The 22,816-nt window shown below is 41.0% G+C and overlaps 1 protein-coding gene across 3 annotated transcripts in view; it reads right to left on the reverse strand.

Annotated features, from left to right (window-relative positions):
* Nucleotides 1-22,816, reverse strand: part of ANPEP (alanyl aminopeptidase, membrane) — a 36,969-nt gene that overhangs the window by 11,719 nt on the left and 2,434 nt on the right. The window contains exons 1-10 of one of the 3 annotated variants that reach the window (XM_074295151.1): nt 21,564-21,699; nt 6,744-7,624; nt 4,643-4,785; nt 4,171-4,298; nt 3,349-3,475; nt 3,073-3,227; nt 2,646-2,759; nt 1,297-1,440; nt 712-777; nt 253-318 (exon numbers count right to left, since the gene is read on the reverse strand). In XM_074295151.1, coding sequence (XP_074151252.1) covers nt 253-318; nt 712-777; nt 1,297-1,440; nt 2,646-2,759; nt 3,073-3,227; nt 3,349-3,475; nt 4,171-4,298; nt 4,643-4,785; nt 6,744-7,375 — 1,575 coding nt within the window. In that variant the 5' untranslated portion in view covers nt 7,376-7,624; nt 21,564-21,699. Of the gene's footprint in view, nt 1-252; nt 319-711; nt 778-1,296; nt 1,441-2,645; nt 2,760-3,072; nt 3,228-3,348; nt 3,476-4,170; nt 4,299-4,642; nt 4,786-6,743; nt 7,628-21,563; nt 21,700-22,816 lie in introns of those variants that run through there. The other 2 variants (XM_074295152.1, XM_074295153.1) reach the window with 2 other exon arrangements.

Below are 22,816 nucleotides of genomic sequence, written 5' to 3' on the forward strand. Positions count from 1 at the left end.
GACACTCAATAGGATGTGAAGTCAGGGAGAGTGGAGTCTTAGTGTGGCCCTGCTAATAATAACAACTAGCCAGATGACCCAGAACAAGACACTTCATCTTTCTGGACCCCAAATGTCCTCACCTTAGAAACAAAGGAATGGATAAAACCTCTAAGGGACCCTGTAGCTCAGTGATTCTGAGCAATGCTTATTATATGGCATCTCTACTCGGGGGGTGAAACTTTCTCATAAGGGCATACGCTGTTTACTCACTTTTTGGAGATGATCCCATAGATCCTGGTAGACTGTATTATTGTAAGAAAAGGCATGCAGATATGACTGTGGAAAGATAATCAGTTAGACAGAGTTGCAAGACAGGAGCTCTATTACTTTGGTTAGCAATTTTATCTCTCTAGACCTTACTCAGTTTTAATCAACTATAAAATGAGACAATTGGAGTAGGTGACCTTCTCATTCTCCATTCCCCACCCTCTACCTCCCCACCCCTATCTCATGAAGGCAAGGGCCTTAGATTTGAAAGGAAAAATCCCTACCAAGTTTCCAAGTGCCAAAGTTTCCCAATTATCCCAAACTGTACTATTGGCCAAGGCTTCTAGAGACACCTAGGAGTCCGAATCAAGGTTCCTTCAGGACAGCCAAATCAGTACTTTATGCAATCTTTCAATTTCAGCCTTCCTGCCTGTCAAATGAGGGTTGTAGTAAAATACTCACTGCCAAGCCCTTTTTGAAGAGGTCCTCTGTAAGGAAACTGGACAACATCCGAAGAACTGAGGCTCCCTAGGGAAGATGAAAGATGAGCCCTCAAAAATAGTTAGGGAATGGAAAGTTTCTGGAAGACTTTATGCCAGCAAGTAAAGGGGGGGGGGGGGGGGCTGTCTGGCAGACTGACAAGCTGGGTCTAGCGATCCAAGAGCTCTCCAGGGCTAAGGAGCTCCTAAGGAAGGGGGCAAAGCAGATACAGGACTTGCCATGGGCTAACTGAGCCCTCTGGGGCTGAGATAGGATCATTTCTGAGAAGCAACGTGGTCTCTGAGGTCCTTTTTTTCTTCCAGATCTGTGACCAATCATGGGACTACAGAGGACCCGGGCCCAAAATTCAAAGTATTAGTTGGGTGACCTTGGGCAAAGTCATCAAATAACTCCAACCTTCAGTTTTCTCAACAGAATGAAGGGACTGGCCTCAGTGGTTAATATTGGGGAAGACAACAGGGATATGATGAAGGGGCCAAAACAACTCCATGCCTGCCTTCCAGCAGAGTAGGCTGGTGCTATGGGCTCCCAGGCAGGAGGCCTTACCTTGCTGTAGCTGATAGCATCAAAGACCTCACTGATCTGGGCTGGGGTGTTGATTTCATTAGCAGGAGAGGACAGTGGATGGGAAGAGCCCAGAGCATCGATGGCCATCACTCGGTACACTTCATTCTGCACTATGATGTCTTTCTGCAAGCCAGAATGAGCCCCAACCAATCCGTCAGAGCTGAACCAGGAGAGAGTCCTGCCTATTCCCCCTTTCAATCCCACACACTTCCTAAATTCATTAACTGGTTCTAGGTCTGTCAGATGTTTCCTACTAAAGCACAGCTCTCTTCTGCTTTAGAAGCTTGAACCCATTACTTCTAAGGTAAAATACAAAGATTACATTTAAAGCCCCTCACAATCTGGGTCTGGGAGAAATTAATATTATACTAAATATACAATTACTAATTACTAATATGTGATAATTTTTTTTTTCTTCTATTAAGCCCCAACTCATGAAAAAGACAAGTTAGTCTCTATGAGATGAGATTGCACCCAGCCCTCAAGGCACATGTTAGATTGGGAGTTAACTAATTTGGGTCAGAACTCCATCCCACTGGAAAATCTCATTTCTGTTTAGAGATTAAACAGAATATAGTCCGAGTCTTTGCCTGTGGGAAGAACCCCTCCATTACAATTTACTAGGCAGACAGGTCAGGATGAAGTTAGATTTCCCTTGTTCAGATTGTGAGAAGCTGCTGATCTCATGATTGAGTTAAGTTCTCAGCAGAACTGTCTTTTTAGCCCATTTCATTAAATGTCTACCAGTCGGGGTTGATTTTCCCTTGTTGGGAGTTACAAGTTGTTACAGCCCACCCCTAGACCCTACACCTCTCCCACCATATTATGCGGTATTTACTTTGTGTATATAGTTATCCCTTCCACATCTAAGGATCAGAGGTTTATACTTCTGATACCAACACAATCTGGAAATCTGTATGAAAAATTTTAGTCCTCCCTTTTGTACCCAGAAATCTGAATTTTTTTTCCTTTTCTTTTATGGAGTGTTTACAGTACTTATGTAAAATTTAGGCTAAGAATTTGGTCATAAAATCTGTGTCATCTACTGGTCTTTACAAGTCATTTGTAGCTCCCAAAATAATACTGAAACCACAGTAAGGGAAATCATAACATCCATTCTCTATTTCCCACACAGTAGAATGTAAATTCTTTGAAAGCAGATTGTGTTTATTTTCTCCCTACTCTTCCTCCCACTCCCACAAATTAGGTACTCATTTGCTTGAATTGGATTCTTGGGGTAGGAGACTCAGCTGCTCTTTTGGCTTTAGCCATTGGAGGACAGAGCCCTCGATGCAGGAGAATCTTAACGTACATACAAGTCCACTCACCAAGTTCCAGGAAGGCTCAGCATAGTCGGCTCCCAGGTACTCCACATAGGAAGCAAAGCCTTCATTCAGCCACAGGTCATTCCACCATTTCACAGTGACCAGGTTGCCAAACCACTTAAGAAGTAAAAGGTATTTAGGGATTTGTGATCTCTATCCTCTGACCTTTCATCCACTGGATTTGAAGTCAAAAAGACTACAAATCGTGGCTGACAGTTATCAACTGCATGATCTTGGGCAAATCCTCTATGGTCCTCAAATTCATTATATATAAAATGAAGATACTCTTCTAGTTCTAAGACCTCCATTTACAGTCATGGCTGCCTTTCCCGGTGGCCCACCCAGAGATGCATTCATGCACATACATCCAACATAGGAATAGTCCATCAGGTAAAAAGTGACACATAGGGACTATGGCAGAATGTGGTACCTGGTGGGCGAGCTCATGGGCAATCACTGTAACCACCCGGTCCTTGTTGCCAATGGAGGAAGTTAAAGGATCATAGAGCAGAGCGCTTTCCCGGTAGGTCACCAAGCCCCAGTTCTCCATGGCTCCAGCATTGAAGTCTGGCAGGGCTATCTGATCTGAAGAAGAAAGGCGCCCACTGAGTGAAGCTGCCCCTCTCCAATTAAGCCCCATATCTAGTCCAAAGGGAGGCTCAGGCCCCAGGAAGACACTTGCTGCTGCAAATCTAGCCCTACTCACCAGACTTGGGCAATGGATAGGATGTGTCATAATGATTCTCAAAAAATTTCAGGATGGGACCTGTGACGTTCAAAGAATAGTCTCCATGTCCTGCCTCAATCGCTTTGGGACGGGCCCAGATTCTGATCTGTAAAAGCAAGAGACCCATCTGAAGAATGAAAAACAAAACCACCCAGACCACCACCAGAACCAGGAGAGGAATAGGGTCAGTATCTTTTAATAAATTGTCGTTTATCTATGCCGTTTTCAGTCAAACCTCTGAATTTTTTCTCTTTTTCCAGAGGCCAGGAGGCAGTGGAGGGCTACTCTGGCCCTGAGAAGACTTCCAAGGGCCTGAGGGGATAAGGCAGCAGAGGGCAGAAACAGCTAAGTGGATAGGGGGAGTGGATATGGGGAGCTCTGGGGTGCTGGAAAGAAGGGCATAAAGCCTGAGTGTTGACAAGAACATAGAATGGGTAACATTTTAGCACACCCACTTCCTTCTATCTCTGCTCTTTCCCAGCAGCCTCTTGCCTTATGTTCTGAACTTGGGTTTGAGATGCAGTCATTAATATTGGGCTAGAAATGACCAGACTTGAATTTTAGTCCAGATCTTACTGTGCCACCTTAAAAACTTTACTCTTCTGGACCTCATCAAGAGTAGGAAACTTCCAAAGTTGGTTTAAAGACCTTGCCCCTTCCTTGTCCCCTCATATTCCCTGAACCACTAGGGAAATGGGGAAAGGGGAATGGTAGAGTAGGGAGGCTGGAAGGGACCGTTGTGAACATTGGAGAAGAGCCTAATTCAGAAAACTGCCCCAGACCAGATCTTGAATGTTATACCAGTAAATTGTCTTCCATTTTCTGCACTGCATCAAACTGGCTGACAATATACGCCAAGAGATAAGTGGACATCTTCGGGGTGGTGTTAAAACGAGTGATGTTCCAATCATTTTCTATTGTTTCAGTAGCTGAACACAAATGAGAAGGTCAATAGGAGCCTGTATCTGTCTCTGCCTCTAATAGTTCCCAACTCCTCCAACACCAACCCTTCTTGAGAATTATCACTGTCCCAGAATCTGTAACTAGCATGGGGAGAATGGAGCATTGCCCCAGGTGACTAGCTGCCTCCCAGGATGCTACTGCTGTGACTGCCCTCTCTCCAGGCCTTTTCCTTCCCAAACTCCAAGTTTGCTCCTCTTTTGGGGGCACCATTGAACCCATAGTCAGCATGTCTTCCTTCCCCTGACTCTAGCCCTTCCCCTTCCACAAACTGGATGGAAGAATAATGTGAGCGCCATTTTGGCTTACTTACATATTATAGGCATGTTAGAGAGGGCTTTGTGGTCAGAGGGGTGGATCAGGGTGATGTCGAAGGTGGCCTTCATGGCTGGCTCATCAAAGCATGGGAAGGATTTGCGGGCATCAGCTGCTTGCATCTGTGTCGTGGCCACCACCCTGAGCAAAAATTGGAGTTATTGCCCCTCCCAGTAATCATGGATTGCCTTGGCCAGAGAATTTATCACCAAGGGGAAAGCCTACTTCCCTAAGTGAACCCACAAATATTAAATACCTACTATGTGCCAGGCACATACCTAGCAAAGCAGGTACTCCACTCTACTGCCTAGAACATTCCAGATGGGGAAGCTGGCCAGGGCTTATACTCCTCTGGTAATTCAGGGTACCTCTGACCCACCAGTTCACAAAAATAACAAGAAGAGTTCTTGTGTACTCTGTTTAAAGAATATTCTTCACAACATTGCTGCAAGCTGAATAGTAGCACCTTTTATAGGTCACAGGACTCAAGGGAACTGCAAAGCCCTCATTTAGAGATGAGAAGACTGAAGTCAGAAAGCGACTCGTCCAAAATCATACTGGTAATAAGTACCAACATTTGACTATCTTTGCTATGTACTGTACTGCAGCTTGTTATTATGTTCTTTTTGCAGACAAGAGAAAGTGAAGCCCCAAGCTACACTTCATACTCCTGAAGGCTGCCTGAACCCAGGGAAGGGGAAGGGGACACAGTGGGTAGAGTGCCAGGCTTGGAGTCAAGAAGACCCGAGTTCAAAACTGGCCTCAGTTTCTAGTTGTGTAACCTGGTCAAGTCTCTGGCTCTTTTTCAGGCTGTATTCTTATCTGCAAAAAACACTCCACCGGGTTGCTGTGAGGAGCAAAGGAACAAACGTATGTGAAACCCTTTGTGAACTTTAAAGGGCTTTGTAAATCCTTGCTGTTATTAAAAGAATACCCTCTATGTATCAGAGCAACCACAGAGGGGCTGGTTTGTTGTCTCAATTAGCTGTCAACAGAAAAACAAATAGGATATAAATTCTGGAGTCCTTGCAAAAACCACTGAACAATCCAACCCATGGGTCAGGCTGGATAAGGAACATATGTACAGCTGCTTCAGCAATCCCTACAATTACCTTTCCAGAAGACCTTGGAAAAACTGGATTAATTCAAGGACAAATGCACAAGTTTAGAATTTCTATATGGTAGGTATGAATGGTGCTCTATTAAGTGCCTGGGTTCAGAATCCTTGAGTCAACCTTTGAATTAACCCAGATTTTCTGTGATCCTTCAGGGATATTGTAAGGCTGATTCAGACTTCCCCCCAACTGCCTAGGACAGTGTTGCTGTCACAGATAAACATCTGAGGCCCAACCTTTTTTGTAAGGGGTAGTCTACCAGGCCAGATCCAAGGCTGCTTCCAAGGATGCAATGGTATGAGGCAAGGAGGATAGTAGGATGGCAAACACACTCATTTTATTATTATTCCATACCTACTTTCCCACTTTCCTAAGTCAATCCTTTGGGGTCAAATTTTATTACAAATTGACAAAGACTAGCTTGTAACTTAGACTTAAGTGGTTTTCTCAAAGTTACAATCTAGTCTTACCATCTGTCATCTCACTGGCTCAGGCAACGGTAAGACTAATTGCAAAACAGTACCTGATCTGCAATTCACAATGTGTGAGATAGGAAAGGCAAACTTGATTATCTGCATTGTACAGATGAAAATGATTCTCAAAGAAAGTCTAATAGCTAAGGAAACAGTAGAATCAAGACTCAGACTCAGGTCTTCTATCTCTCAATACTATGATCATTCCATAGCACCACAATGCCTTTCCATGAAATACAAGCTCGCTAGACCCAAACCACAAAGACTGACTGGTTTCTACAATGGGAAAAACCATAAGGTTCTTTTCTCCTCTTCTCTAGGGGATCTCTTCTTCCCATGACCAACTCTCAAATGACATGGGGTTCCTATTTGTATCTCATCTTTGGCCAACTTCCACTATATTGTTGTGAGTGATGGCTATTATTGGGTCTTTGTTCTTCAGAACCCCAAACTCCTAATTCCTCTTTTTATAAAAAAAAAACCCTCACCACAGCTAGGCCCCAATTCTTACTTTGTTACATTATCTTCCACATATTCACTGCGATAAAAACCAGCCAGATCATCAGCCAACTCTCCAACGAAAGTGCTCTCCATCTCATAGTAACTGCCAGCTTTCAGGTCACTTTTCAGATGCACGACCAAATAGTCAGTTGGTATCACCAGCTCTGTCTTATCAATCTGGGGGGGCTGGAGGCCTACTCCCTTCAGACTCACATGGTGGCCATCCTTCATTGTATAATTGAGCTTTTTACTGTGGATGATAATGACGTTGGTTGCCTCTTTACAAAGGAAGCGAACGGTGCTGTTACCGAAAAAGACATATAAACCTTGTTCATTTGGGGTCAAATAGGGTCTTAGTGTCACTTTGTAATTCTCAGGGATCAGAGTCATTGGCAGCCGATATTTGTTCCAGGGCAAGTTTGGATCTGGAGTCGTAGTGGCGTCCGGAGTAGTGGTGGCCGAAGTAGTGGTGGCCGAAGTAGTGGTGGCCGGAGTAGTGGTGAGATCCCCTGATCCCGCTGAATTCTTGTTTTTTTCCTGGGAGTATACCACCGACAGGGCGATGATGGTTGCCACAGCTGTTACAGCAAAAAGAATGCCGACGATGCCCAGCGTCTTAGAGATGAAGAAGCCTTTGCCCATGATGGCAGTGTAAAGGGGTGGGGGATGGAGGTGAAGGGGACTGGATGTGGGAGAAGAGAGGTCTGTAGCACTTGTCCTGGGCTTTTATAGAACAGGGTGAGGGGAGGACCACGAGCAGCAGCATTAAGAGGTAAAAATTAACCAGAGCTGAGACAGGCGAAGGTCACGTTCAATGGTTCAGGTCCACACTTTCCCTAGGACTCCAGAGAAGAGATAATGGCAAAGGGATTGGTCAACAGCACGCAGGCCCTGCTGGAAGCAAACAGTGTCAGGTTACAGTCTGAAAAAAGCACCCCAATGGGCTGTCTGAGTTTTGAAGCACAGCAAGGAGAATGTCACCAAGGGTTTTAAATGATCTCCAGGAGGAAATGGCTTTCAATTATAGCAGAAGAAAAGCTGCTTAGGACAAGAAAGAAATGTCTGGTAGCAAAAAAGGATGAACAACTAGTTAAGGGTATCTAGGACCTGAGGTCATCTAGTTCCACTACCACCCTTTACAAATAAAGAACCTGAGACAGAGAGCTCGTGACTTGTTCAAGGAAACATATAGTCATTAGTAGAGCTGGAGTTTAAAGCCAGCTCCTCTACTCTGAATCTAGTTGTTTAGAGGGATCTAAGTAGTTTTCAGGCTTTAGGAGAGATTACCTGGAAAGAGAAATTATCAACCCTTTTTCAAGTCATAGAGCAAAAAAGAGCCCTGTGGTGTGAGAAAGGGGTCCCGTTCAAATCAAAGTTCCCATGCTTTACCTCCTAAGCCTCAGTTCCTTCATTTGTGAAATGAAAAGGTTAGGCTACTACAAGACTTCTAAGGTCCTCTCCAGATCCTGATTCTGTGACCTGGAGTCTAATTTTAATAAAGATTCCACAATTTTCTTTGATAAAAATGTCCTCACAAAACATATGCTCGAAAATTCTTGCTACTAACTAACCTAAGTGCTTTTTGGAGATTTGTTTCAGTTACAAATGGGGGGAGGGGGACGCAGACTGTGATTCCCCTGTCTTATTATGGTGGGAATGGAGATATATCTACTCCATTTCCTGAGCAACCCAACAAAAATACATTCTTTTGGCATAATGAAGGAAGGTATCTCTTTGAGGCTTTTAATCCTTTTCTTTGCTGACCTCCTGAATTCTCTAAATTTTCTAAATCTCCATTGACTTGAGGATTATTATTAATAACAATAATGACAGCTCACATTTTGTATATAATGTTTTGAGGCTTACAAAAATATAAGCACTGTAAGGTTTACAAGCAAATTACCATGTGCTTTTGCTCACAATCCTGTGGGGTAGGTAATCCAACCATCCTCATTATCATTTTAACAGCTAGCATTTCTATAGCACTTTAAAGCTGGCAAAGTGCTTTACAAATATGATCGAATTCTCCTCTCAACAATCCTGGGAGGAAAATGGTATTATCATCCCCATTTTACAGGTAGGGGCAGACAGTGGTTAAATGATTTGTTGAGGTCACCAAGCTATCTAAGTTTTTGAGGCCAGATTTGAACTTGTTTTCCAGGCTTCCAGTTCAATGTTCTATCCATTATACCACCTACCTGCCATTAGGTTTCGTGGGAACAGTTTCACAGGTTTACACAGTTCTATTCTTCTTGTCTTTGGCAGCTAGGAGGTACATGATCCAATCTCAGACACCTGCTTTCTGTGGGATCTTAGGCAAGTCATTTAACTTGTCTGCCTCAGTTTCCTCAGCTGTAAAGTGAGATAATAGCACCTATTTCCCAGGATTGTTTTGACAATCAAATGAAAAAAATTTTATAAAGTGCTTTAAATTTAAAGCATTATATAAATGCTAGCAATCTTCCCATTTTAGTTCAGAACTGTCAAGGTCACAATTCAAATTCAGGACTCCTGATACCTGATATAATATTCTTTCCATTATATCAAGCTTCCTCCAACATTCTAATTCTAGACCCCCCCAAATTCACATAAATTCACATAATTCACATAAAAATACTTGCCAACTCTGAGCACAGCAGGAGAATCACTTTGTGACTGCTATATGCTGTATGCATTCCTATTTATACCCACGGATCATATTCCCATTTTCAACTAGAGGATCACATTGCTGACATAGCACTCAATTAGGACATTGGGGGACCCCTTCCCTAAGGATTTTTATTTTTTGGCAGGGGAGGCAATTAGGTTTAAGTGAGCTGCCTAAGGTCACAGCTAGTTATGTGTCTGAATTCAAATTTGACCTCAGCTTCTCTGGATACCAGGACTGGTTCTCTGTCCTTTACACCATCTAGCTGCCCACTATGGATTTCTAAAAATAGACACATCTATATTTATCAATCCATTAACCAAATGATGTCCAAGCCCTGCATAAAAGACGTCATCCTTGTCCTTTCTACTCAGTGAAACCTAATCCAAGTAAAATAACTTTGAAGCAATCCAAGATTACAGAGAATCTAGGACTGAACCAAACATTTTGGACTTCCCATGCATTTAGGACTCAGGTGAGGGATGAGATCAAGCCCATTTCAGCAATTTCTTCAGGGAAGGATAGCTCAAGGTGAAAAGAATGGGCTCAAAAGAACATTAGAAATTAGGACTCAGTAAGAAATGAATGACAATTCAAACACTTATTAAGCATTAGCTATGAGCCCAGCAAGACAGGCAGCTGGATCTACTTACTGGAGAGTTCACCTCAAAGCCAGGAAGATCTGGGGTTCAAGAGACACTTTCAACACATGCCAACTGTAATGATCCTAGATAGGTCACAAATTCCCAGTGGTCTGAGAAGTTCCTTAATACTTAAATTGCAAAGATATAGATAAAAACTGTATTCATAGAGTATTTCCTCACCTGGAGGTTCCCAATACCAAGGAAATCATAGATTTAGGTACAGTTAGGGAATGTGAAATATACGAGTAAAAATCAGATAAAGTCATTTCAAGAGGGAGTATTAAGTCTTGTGTAGGAAAGTCTTTGCATGGGCAGTGGAATCTGAGCTGAATGAGAAAGTTAAGATACAGCAAACTCTAAGAGGTAGAGATAAGGAGAGCATATTCCAAGGAGATACAAAACACAGCAGTATAGCTTTTAGAAAGAAAAAAAAAAAAAACCACATCAGGACAATTTGATTGGTCAAAGGATACTGCAATATAAACAGGAACATGAGTCTGGGATTCTTATTTTCGGCATGCAACCTTGGAGCAAATTACCCAACCCTTTTTGAGTATGCCTTTCGAGAAATAGGGAATTGAAAATGAACCTGGATGCCATTGAATAAATGGCACTAAAAGGTTGGGAGAGAGGCAGGAGGGGAGAGAAGGTAACTTCTGGGCACTAGGGGACTATGAGGAGAGAGCTGATAAAACATTTACAATACGTATACCCCAAGGAACTACTAGAGAAGGGAAAGGGTCCTGTATGTGCCAAAATGTTTGTGGCAGCCCTTTTCATAGTGGCTAGAAGCTGGAAGATGAATGGATGTCCATCAATTGGAGAATGGTTGGGTAAACTATGGTATATGAATGTTATGGAATATTATTGTTCTATAAGAAATGACCAACAGGAGAAATACAGAGAGGCTTGGAGAGACTTACATCAACTGATGCTGAGTGAAACGAGCAGAACCAGAAGATCATTATACACTTCAACAATGATACTGTACGAGGATGTATGCTGATGGAAGTGGATTTCTTCAACATAGAGAAGAGCTAATCCAATTCCAATTGATTAATGATGGACAGAACCAACTACACCCAGAAAAGGAACACTGGGAAATGAATGTAAACTGTTATTTTTACCTTCTGAATCCAATTCTTCCTGTGCAACAAAAAATTCGGTTCTACACACATACATTGTCTCTAAATTATACTGTAATATATTTAACATTTATAAGACTGCTTGCCATCTGGGGGAGGGGGTTGGGGGAGGAAGGGAAAAAATCTGAATAGAAGTAAGTGCAAGGGATAATGTTGTAAAAAATTACCCATGCATATGTACTGTCAAAAATGTTATAATTATAAAATAAAATAAAAAATTAAAAAAAAAACATTTACAATACGAATAAATTGGAACCTGATGAATGCTGATGATTCTTCTAGCTCTGTTGATCTCCACCTCTGATCCATATAGGTCAGCCAGGAAAAAGTGGTCTTTTCTTTATCAGAGGACCCAAATGTAGATAGATAATTGGATGAGATAATATTAAATCTCAAATCCCAAATCTGAGTAAGATTTGGGCAAGATATGACCCCTTTTGTACCACTTCTACCATCTTCTGCCCACTATTATTCAGATGATCCCTTGAGGTACAAATGATCCCTTTGCAAATCAAATTTCCACAAACTTAAGGTGACAGCAGCACCTTAAGGTTACCAAAGAGCACCTTAGTGGGAAGCAATTAGTATCATAGGATTTAACACTGGAACAGACCATAGAGGGCAACTATTCTAACCCCTTCTTTTAGACCCTATTGGTTTACTTGTTATTTTTAGAAACAATACTCAATCTTCCATTTCTTTTGCCTTTGCATTAGCTGTCCCTCCTGTCTTGAATGTTTTGCTTTTATCATCCTTGGATACTTTCTCTAAAGGGCTTATAGCAGCTAGGTGGTACTATCAATAGAATACTGGACCTACAGTCAGGAAAACCTGTGTTGAAATCCACCCTCACTCAGACACTTAACTGGCTGTGTCACTTATTCCTATTTGCCTCAATTTCCTCATCTAAATAATGAGCTGGGGAAGAAAATAACAAATTACTTACTGTCTTTTGCCAAGAAAACCCTAAATGGGGTCAGGAAAGGTCAGATACAACTGAACAATATTAATATTAGGCATTAACAGCTGGGGCAACTGGGAAAATCCTTTCAATATTGTTGTAGCTTCTCTGTATGTATATTATTTAACCAATAATGTCTCTCATCAGCAGGTGAGCTCTTTGAAGGTAGGATTTGTTTCATCCCAACCACTAGGACCAGGCATGAAAAATTCTAAATGCCAAATTATACTTGTTTATTAATTTCCAGGGGTAGGGAGACATTTGATCCACATCTGACTCCAAACTTTTACTACATAACAATTAGTGGAAGTCACCTAAGAGAAAGACCCTCCAACTATACGGAGGAGTTAGGCTACTTTGGAGTTCCCCACAGGTACCTTGGCTACCAGCATAGTGAATGATGGGACAGTTACACTTATACCCCCATCAAAATAGTATCTGGACTATGTTCCTGAGGTAGTGTTAGGGTTAAAGACAGGAAAATTTTTATTTTTATTTATACATATTTACATGTAATATATACATACATATACATATGATATACATATTATGTTTTATATACATTTTTTAAATATATAATTTAAGAATGAGTGGCAATATGACAGTGAATAGAGAGATAATCTCAGAATCAAGAAGACTGAGCTTCAAGTCTGTCCTATGACACCAATCAATTCCAAGATTGAGCTGAAGAGAAGCTGCCAATATGCACTGGGAGAAGAAATTTCCTTATTACATGTTCCCTATATATTCTCAATGCAGTCACAGATCCAGCCTAAAACAGTCAGGCCGGTTTATGATGAGTTTGAGAGGCCCTGTGGATAAAGAGGAAAAGGTTTTAGAAGGCCTAATTCTTCCTCTAATTTGCTGGATCACATAAACCCTTTGGCCCTCACTTGTAAAATGAGGTATTTAAACAAGATTAAGAGCCCTCTATCTTTAAAAACATAATCCTCCTCGAATTAGGAGCCAATCAGACATGTGCAAAAAAATTAAAAAGGAAAATAAACATAGGGAACATGCCAGTTTCCTTGTTTGACATCAGGATTAGTCTTCAATTGCCCTCATAAAGACTTCCAGGAGCTGAGCTATGGGGGAATTTAATTTTCAGACTTCACATCCTGGTAGCACTTTGAGCTGCTAGTCAGCCCTGCCAAAATAATAGCTGGACTATGTTCCTGAAGCTACAAATCTCAGGGCTTTTTCCAGTTCCCCATATCATCCAAGCCATGTTGGCTAGGATATTCTCAAACTCAATGGCTGAAGTCTAGTAGGAGTAGGACTACTCAAGATGTCCTCATTGTCTGAATGAAAGAAAGGCAGAAGGTATGATCTCAGTGATATAGTAGAGAAGGTCACAGACTTGCCAAGAATGTTGCCTCACTAGGATTTATACCAGAAATGCAGGGCTGGTTTAATATTAGGAAAACTATTAGTATAATTGACCATATTAATAATCAAATTAATAAAAACCATATGATCATCTCAATAGATGCAGAAAAAGCATTTGATAAAATCCAACACCCATTCCTATACTAAAAGTGCTTGAGAATATAGGAATAAATGGACTATTCTTTAAAATAATAAGGAGCACATATTTAAAACCATGAGTAAACATCATATGTAATGGTGATAAACTGGAACCTTTCCCTGTAAGATCAGGAGTGAAACAAGGTTGCCCACTATCACCATTACTATTCAATAAAGTACTAGAAATGCTAGCCTCGGCAATAAGAACAGAGAAAGAGATTCAAGGAATTAGAGTAGGAAATGAGGAAATCAAACTATCTATCACTCTTTGCAGATGACATGATGCCCAAAGACTCTGCTAAAAAGCTATTAGAAATAATTCATAACTTTAGCAAAGTTGCAGGATACAAAATTAATCCACATAAATCCTCAGCATTTTTATACATTACCAACACAATCCAAGACCAAGAGATACAAAAAGAAATTCCATTCAAAATAACGGTCGATAGTATAAAATATTTGGGAATATATCTACCAAAGGAGAGTCAGGAATTATATGAGCAAAATTACAAAACACTTGCCACAAAAATAGTTAGATTTAAATAATTGGAAAGACATTCAGTGCTCTTGGATAGGCCGAGCAAATATAATTAAGACAATACTCCCTAAACTAATCTATTTATTTAGTGCTATACCAATCAGACTCTCTAGAAACTATTTTAGTGACCTAGAAAAAATAACAACAGAATTCATATGGAAGAACAAAAGGTCGAGAATTTCAAGGGAAGTAATGAAAAAAAAAAATTAAGTGAAGGTGTCTAGCTGTACCTGAAAGCAACAGTCACCAAAACCATTTGGTATTGGCTAAGAAATAGACTAGTTGATCAGTGGAATAGGTTAAGTTCACAGAGAAAAATAGTGAATAAAAATAGCAATCTAGTGTTTGACAAACCCAAAGATCCCAACTTTTGGGATAAGAATTCATTATTTGACAAAAACTGCTGGGAAAACTAGAAATTAGTATGGCAGAAACTAGGCATGTACCCACATTTAATACCACATACTAAGATAAGATCAAATTGGGTCCAAGATTTAGGTATAAAGAACAAGATCATAAATAAATTAGAAGAACATAGGATAGTTTACCTCTCAGACTTGTGGAGGAGGAAGGGATTTGTGTCCAAAGGAGAACTAGATCATTATTGATCACAAAATAGAAAATTTTGATTACATCAAATTAAAAAGTTTTTGCACAAACAAAACTAATGCAAACAAGATTAGAAGGGAAGTAACAAATTGGGAAAACATTTTTACAATTAAAGGTTCTGATAAAGGCCTCATCTCCAAAATATACAGAGAATTGACTTTAATTTACAAGAAATCAAGCCATTCTCAATTGATAAATGGTCAAAGGATATGAACAGACAATTTTCAGATGATGAAATTAAAACTATTTCCACTCATATGAAAGAGTGTTCCAAATCACTATTGATCAGAGAAATGCAAGTTAAGACAACTCTGAGATACCATTACACACCTGTCAGATTGGCTAAGATGACAGGAACAAATAATGATGAATGTTGGAGGGGCTGTGGGAAAACTGGGACACTGATGCATTGTTGGTGGAGTTGTGAAAAAATCCAACCATTCTGGAGAGCAATCTGGAATTATGCCCAAAAAAGTTATCAAACTGTGCATAGCCTTTGACCCAGCAATGCTACTACCGGCAAATACTAAAGAAGGGAAAGGGACCTGTATGTGCCAAAATGTTTGTGGCAGCCCTTTTTGTAGTGGCTAGAAACTGGAAAATGAATGGATGCCCATCAATTGGAGAATGGTTGAGTAAATTACGGTATATGAATGTTATGGAATATTATTGTTCTGTAAGAAATGACTAACAGGAGGAATACAGAGAGGCTTGGAGAGACATCAACTGATGCTGAGTGAAACGAGCAGAACTAGGAGATCATTATACTTCAACAATGATACTGTATGAGGATGCATTCTGATGGAAGTGGATATCTTCAACATAGAGAAGAGCTAATCCAATTCCAATTGGTCAATGATGGACAGAATCAGCTACATCCAGAAAAGGAACACTGGGAAATGAATATAAACTGTGAGCATTTGTTTGTTTGTTTTTCTTCCCAGATTATTTTTACCTTCCGAATCCAATTCTTCCTTTGCAACAACAACAACAACAAAATTCAGTTCTGCACATATATATTGTATTAAGCATATACTATAAGATATTTAATATGTATAGGAATGCCTGCCATCTAGGGTAGGGGGTGGAGGGAAAGAGGGGAAAAATTTGGAACAGAAGGGAGTACAAGGGATAATGTTGTAAAAAAAAAAAAAATTATCTATGCATATGTACTGTCAAAAAAAATGTTATAATTATAAAATTAATTTAAAAAAAAAAGAATGTTGCCTCACAGGGATGGGAAATGACAAAAGGGAGTTCTAGGATTTGGGGATGGGGTTAGTATGCTTCAAACTGGTACCTAAAAGTATACTCTGGATGCCCTCATCTATTCAATATGGCAAAAATCTCCTAAGAAATGCATTGAGATGAGCTATCCTTTCTGTGGTCTGAATTCTCCTGCTCTTTTGCCTGTGCAGAGGGTTTTCCCACTGTTTTGGAGGCAGTGGCTAATGTTTTCTCTAGGATGGAGGAGGAGAAAAATGACTCATTGCCAATGGGGGCTAGAAACTAGTCCCCAGAGGGCAATTAGGTCTTCCTAAAATTAAAGGAAAAGAGAAAAAGAAACCTCTGCATCAGTGCAATTTAAGAACAAAAGGTTAGGTCCTAATATGACCCTAATACTAGCACAGATCCAGGAGGATATAGTAAGAAGGCAGAAAAGCACTGAATGTCAAGTTGGGAGTGAGGGGAGGGAGGAAGGGAGAGAAACATCCAAAAGTGGGCTGCTGGGTAGAATAGGATAATGTTCCATGACTACCAGTAACAATATTTCAGCCTTATTTAGCAACATACCCTAAACATCCAGCTGTGGCAAGCCTTATGCACTAAAAATGATTCTAAACTGTTCCTGGTCACATCTTTCACCACCAAAATACTAGTAGATGGTACAGAGTTTGGGAATAAAACATGGTAATATAACAACTCAAAAACACATCCTCTCATTTGGTCCTCAAACAACCCTGTGATGTGGATATTACAAATATTATTAGTTTTATTAATTTCTCTTCTATAGGTGAACAGTCTTAAAGTCACTGGGCAAATGACTTGCCCAAGATCATGAAACTACTATATGTTAGGGGCAGGATTTGAACTCAAGACTCCTTCTGACTTGAAGACCAGTATTTTTTCTGCTATGCCTCTAAAGCAAATTCTTGGGCTCAGGAGAATCGCACAATGTTGAGTAAGCAAGAAATGGCCCAGTGAGCCTAAAATACTAGTTATCTAGACTCCATTCCAGTCCCAACATCCACTATGTCACAGATCCACTAATAAGACTCAACAAAGCTTCCTATCTTATCCAAATCTTAGATTCCATGGGTAACTGAGGAACAAAGGCTGAAAGAGAGTAAGATTTGCTCAATCACACAGCTACTCAAGATCCAAGTCCATTATCCTACCTTCAAGCTGGAGAACAGAGACAAGATCAGTCAAAATGGACTAGAACTTTTGGGCTCTGGGTATGTAATATAGACTTATGACCAGAAGTGATGCTGATTAGGCAGAAGGTGGTTAAGGTAAGGTTTTTATTAAAGACCACCTGATATACCATCAGACCTTTAGATGGGTGTGGTCACCTGGGGGTGGAGAAAGCTGACTTAAGAATGGGAAGCAGCAGTTATGGTTTCCCTGCATTCAGCCCCAAAGTGAGTCAGGATAGGGCTCTGGGCCAACTCAGTGGGGCACTTCCTATGAGTTTCAGAAAAACATGTTTGTACTGTGAGAACTGGGCGTCCCTCAGCGAGCCAACATCCAGCCCATTCCACCACAACTAAATAGGATGAAGGTCAGAAGGATGAAGGGATTGGGGAGAGGAAGCTGGGAAAGGGGAAGGTTTTAGGGACTCAGTTTTGGGGGGGGGGGGGTGTTAAGTGACTTGCCCAGGGCCACACAACTAGGAAGTGTTAAATATTTGAGACCATATTAGAACTCAGGTGCTGACTTCAGGGCTGGTGTTCTATTCACTGCACCACCTGGCTGCCCCTGGAGGCCCAGTTCTGCCACTAATCCCAAGATGTCCTAGGATCAGATCCTCTTGTTGACAGAAAAGGGATAGGCAGTGATTAGATACCTTAAACAACTTGTTCTTTTATGGAAATGTTTTACTTGACTGCAATATACATTATCTATATTAAATTGCTTACCTTCTCAAGCAAGGAAAAGGAAGGCAAGACACAGGGAAACAAAATTTGAAAGATATATTAGAAATTTTTTTGTTTACATGTTATTGAGAAAATAAAATGAAAATAGTTTCCTGCATCCCACCATACACACAAATTATCCCCTCTAGACTTTGAGCCTTCACTATAGATAGGGTTTTTTATTTGTTTTATTTTTTCTGAGGTAAGTGACTTGTCCAAGGTCACCCAGCTAGTAAGTGTTAAGTTGTCTGAGATGATATTTGAACTCAGATCCTCCTGACTTCAGGGCTGGTGCTCTATCCACTGCGCCACCTAGCTGCCCCCCATAGCAAATTTCTTTCTACTGATATAGACTCCAAGGCCGTCAAGTTTTACATACCACATAGGACAGAAGTTTTTGGTGTAAAAAATAAATCCCGTGTGCCAGGAATGTTCTCCTCCCTTATTCATGCCTCTTGGAACCTGTGGTTCTTTTCAACGCCCAGCTTAAACATGCCACTTTCTACAGGCAATTTTTCCTAATTCTCCAAGGAATTAGATTCTATACTTTCCAAAGGCCTTTTTCATGGATTTCTGTATCTAGGCTCATGTGGCTGTTCATTGCAAGACAAATTCCTGGAGGAAAAGGGACTGTTTTGTTTTTGTATCCTCAGCACCTAGGACAGTGCCTGACCTATTAGGTGCTTAATAAATGAGCAATTCTTATCCTTATTAAAAGTGGTCTTTGATGTAATCTTGTGTTAAAAATAGATGGGGGGGGGGGGGGAGGGAGCAGCTAGATGGCACATCAGTTCTGTAGTCCAGAAGACCTGAATTCAAATCTAGCCTCAGACACTTAAAACATCCTACCTGTATGAAGTGGGCAAGTCACTTCCCCCAATTGCCTCAAAAAAAGAAAATAGATGAATAGTACAGAGGATAGAGCATTGGACCTGAATTAAGGAAGATTTGAATTCAACTGTACTTCTTGAGCTTACTAGCTAAGTAAATCATTTAATCAATCTCTTTTCCCTTCAGTTTCCTCAACTGTAAAATGGGGATCTATTTCCTAGATAATATTTTCAAAATACCTTGTATATAGGCACCATGTCAGAGCTCTAGTGATTATTTTAATATGTCCTACTCAGCAGCCTATCCTTAATTCCAGATATATTACCAAGGATCTCCAATTCACCTTCCCAGAGCAGTATTTTTTTTCTTCATCCCCAACAAACATTAGAATCATAAAGAAGGTTGCACAGCTGAACTCCTGGGATAAGAGGAAGCAAATAGACTGGGGGTGGGGGAAGGAAGAGAAGGACCTTGATCCTTTGGATAAGGTAATTACAGCAATGGGCTAGTTTATTAAAGGAGTGAAGCAATAGGGTGGAGGAAACACTAATAGCCTGTTAAAATCCTTAGTCAGGTCTTTGCAGTTTAGTGGGGATAAAGTATATATGTCTTTTGTGTATATATATATATATATATATGACAAGCACTTAACAAATGTTAGTTGAGTTGAATTTAACTAGGGTGGGGAGAAGACAGATAGGGTCTTTGCAACAGCAATAATATGGTGTTTGATGTATAGTGCAGTGATCCTGTGTGTGGCTAGTGTGTTTCCTTGTCCCAGGAAAATAAACACTAAAAGATTTGGCTTCCAAGTTGTCTTGTGATCACAGCATCTAGCTGTCCCAAAGTTTAATTACACATCATCATTATCATCATCATCATCACCCCAAAGGAGCATTGGTCTGTAATAAGTTTCTTACATTCTGCAACAGCTAGGTAGCTTTCTTCTCCAAACCATACTTTTATTAAGTACCAGCTTTGTGCTATGGGAAAGAGGAAGCATGTTATAAGGGATGGAGGATCTCTAGCAAATATTTAGACTCTTTATAAGTCATTTATATTTCCCAGTATCTTCAGACAATTCCCTAAGACAACATATTACAAAGGTGGTTCACATTTGTGCCAGTAGCAGCAATCCCACACCTAAGTTCTCTAGCCAGTGAAATTATAAGTCTGGATAGCAACCCCTACCACCTCTACCCACTCTCCACTGCACCTCACCCCCTCCCAAAAACTTGGAACACGGACAGAAACAACAAAATCTATCCTCGAGCAACTTACATTCTTTTGTATTTTTTATTCCAAGAAGGGTCACTGTTTCTTAAAGAACATATTTAGTATATGGAAATAGGGGGTAGTAACTTCCTATTTCAGAGTACCAGGACAAGAAGGGAAGAGATAGCTCATTCAACCCCTTCACTTTTAAGAAAAAAATGGGCAGATTGGTAGCATACTGTCTTGGCCAATGTCACATACTGGCAGAATTAAGGCACAAACTTCATTCTCCTGACTCTAGCTAATTCCATGGAAGAATGTTCTCTCTTTACAGTGGGTCTGGACAAGATCAAATTCATAGTGAACAGAAGTGCAGGAGGTCGGGTGTCCTAGTCTAGTGGAGGTTCCTAAGGTACAGTCTCTCCATACATACAAAAGTACACGTACAATTTGACCAAATGGGAGGTGGGAAGGGACAAGGAGAATAAGAAGAAAGGGAGGGAGGGAAGGAGGAAGGGAGATACCACCCAGAATGGAAATCTCTGAATATATGTAATGACAAACTACTTCCAGTGGTGTCAGTTTCCAACTGGGACTGGCCAAGGTCCAAGTTTCCAAGACTGTCTTTGCTGCCTTCCTTCATTCTGCCTTTCCTTTATATTATCCCTCAAAACATACTCTCAGGCTGATCTTACTCCTGTTTTTGCTAATGAAATGTAAGATGTCCTAACCACAACACCCATCTAAGCTTTATATAAACTTTTATGAATTTATGACTCAGACAAAAGAGTAGAAGGAATTTCTACTTTAAGAGTTCACTGTGCAATTAAAATGACAGATCCAGGTCTTAATTTCATTTAAGCTTTATCCCCTACCTTACAGAGGCCCTCCTCCTTCAAGTCACTTCCTCTCTCTCCTTTAATCTACATAAAACCCTACTTCAGTCCCATACTCTATATGACCTCCCACACTACAAACACGCACCCCACACTCTTCCATTTTATTCTTTATCTCCTCATCTCCTTAGGAAAGAGGTGTGGTACGTAATGGAAATAAATTTAGACTCCACCAGCTATCTCTTCCATCCTCTTCATATTACAGGTGGGAAAACAGGCCCATGAAGATTCTCAACCCATCAATGACACAGATTTGAATTCAAGTAAACAGGACTCCAAATTTAGGGCTCTGACCACAATAGCCTAGGTGCTGGTCCTGACTCTGTCCTTAATTGACTACATAGATTAGATTTCAGACAAATGATTTAACTTTTCAGGGACTCAAATTTTCTCATCTGGCAAATGGCATTTTTGAGTCTATTTCCCTTGCTCAACTCCTATAAAATGCTTCTAACCCAGACGTCCTTGGGATCCCACTCTAGAGTCAGTCTACAGTGATTTCTTGCTTAATAACCCTCCTCCAGCCTGCTCACCAGCATCCTCAAACAATGAGATGCTTCTCCTTTTAAAAGGGCAAGGGCATCAAGTGAGGGGGGGGGAGGAGCCAGGACCCCTAAGAGGCAAGTTCTTGGGAACATCTCTAAATATAGTAATCCAAAACCAGAGCCTCTGCTCACCTTCCCGGAGCCAGTAGTGAGTCTTCACCTCCATGTTCCCTCTTCCAGCTACAGCTGCTGCTATGGTCCCAGCACCTTGTCCTCCCTCCAACTCACTTTTAGATCTTCTGAGCCAGGCCAAGACCCAGCCCTCTCCTGCAAAGGAGTAGCTGACACCCACTAACCAGACTCCTCCTATCCCCCAGCCCATCTCATAGGAAACTTCTCCATATTTTTAAGGGGAAGTAAGCTGACCTTATGAAGGTCCCTCTGGGTTAACCCCTTCCATGCCTACCAGGCCAAAACACAAGAAAATAAACCTATAATCTGACACTGTAGGAGAAATTCATGCCCCTGCCAGCAGTTGTAAGGATCCTGGATGGCACTGTGTGACCTACCATAGAAAGGTTTTCCTGCCCAGCCCAGCTACAAGTGGGCCTGGAGCGTAGACCGGTCGAGAAGCAGGGGATAGCAGCACCCTTGTGGAAACAAGAGGAGTTCTTTGTTCCCTGGGTTCCTTCCTTCCTGGCTGTATAAGCTGTTCTGCAAAACCCACCATCTGGCTGTAGTTTCACAGCCCCTGGGTCCCAGGGACCTGGCTTAGGACCACATTCCTCTCTGCTCCCCAGCAACAGCTGCTTTCACATCTGGAAAGCATTTGTTTCTGGGTAAGGGAAGCTAGGCTGATTCTTGTCCTGTCCTTCAGATGCCAGGAATAAACAGAAAAAGGCTATGGAGTGGACTTCTACTAAGGAGCAGGGTTGCACTTGGTTGTGCACCCCCACCCCAAGTCAGTCCCTGACTGGCAGAAAGGTTTCCTTCCCAGAATGCAAAATAAACCCAAAACTAGACTTATCAGAATTATCCGTACCAAACTCTACCCTGAATACCATGCCTGATCTCTGAATCCTCTTCATTTTTTTTTTCCTTTATTACCTTTCCCCCAGATAACTAAACTCTAAGCAGAAGACTTTTTTTTTTTTTTTTTTTTTTTTTAGCCACTTCTGATGGAAATATGCCTGGGATGTTGTGGCAGAAGCACTGGATTTGGAGTTAGAGGACCTGGGTTTGAATCTTGGCTCTCCTGCTTACAAACTGTAAATCATGCAGAGATAAATCTGAGATTTAGTTTCTTCATCTATAAATGAGAGTTACTAGATAATCTCCAGCTCTAGGAGTATATCAAACTATTAAGGGGGGGGAGGGAAGGGAAGGAAACTACACATGACACAGGGACAAATAGAATTTAGAAAAAGAGGGTATCTAGGTGGCAC

The sequence above is a fragment of the Sminthopsis crassicaudata genome, chromosome 2 (assembly GCF_048593235.1).
Source record: "Sminthopsis crassicaudata isolate SCR6 chromosome 2, ASM4859323v1, whole genome shotgun sequence".
Classification (NCBI taxonomy): domain Eukaryota; kingdom Metazoa; phylum Chordata; class Mammalia; order Dasyuromorphia; family Dasyuridae; genus Sminthopsis; species Sminthopsis crassicaudata.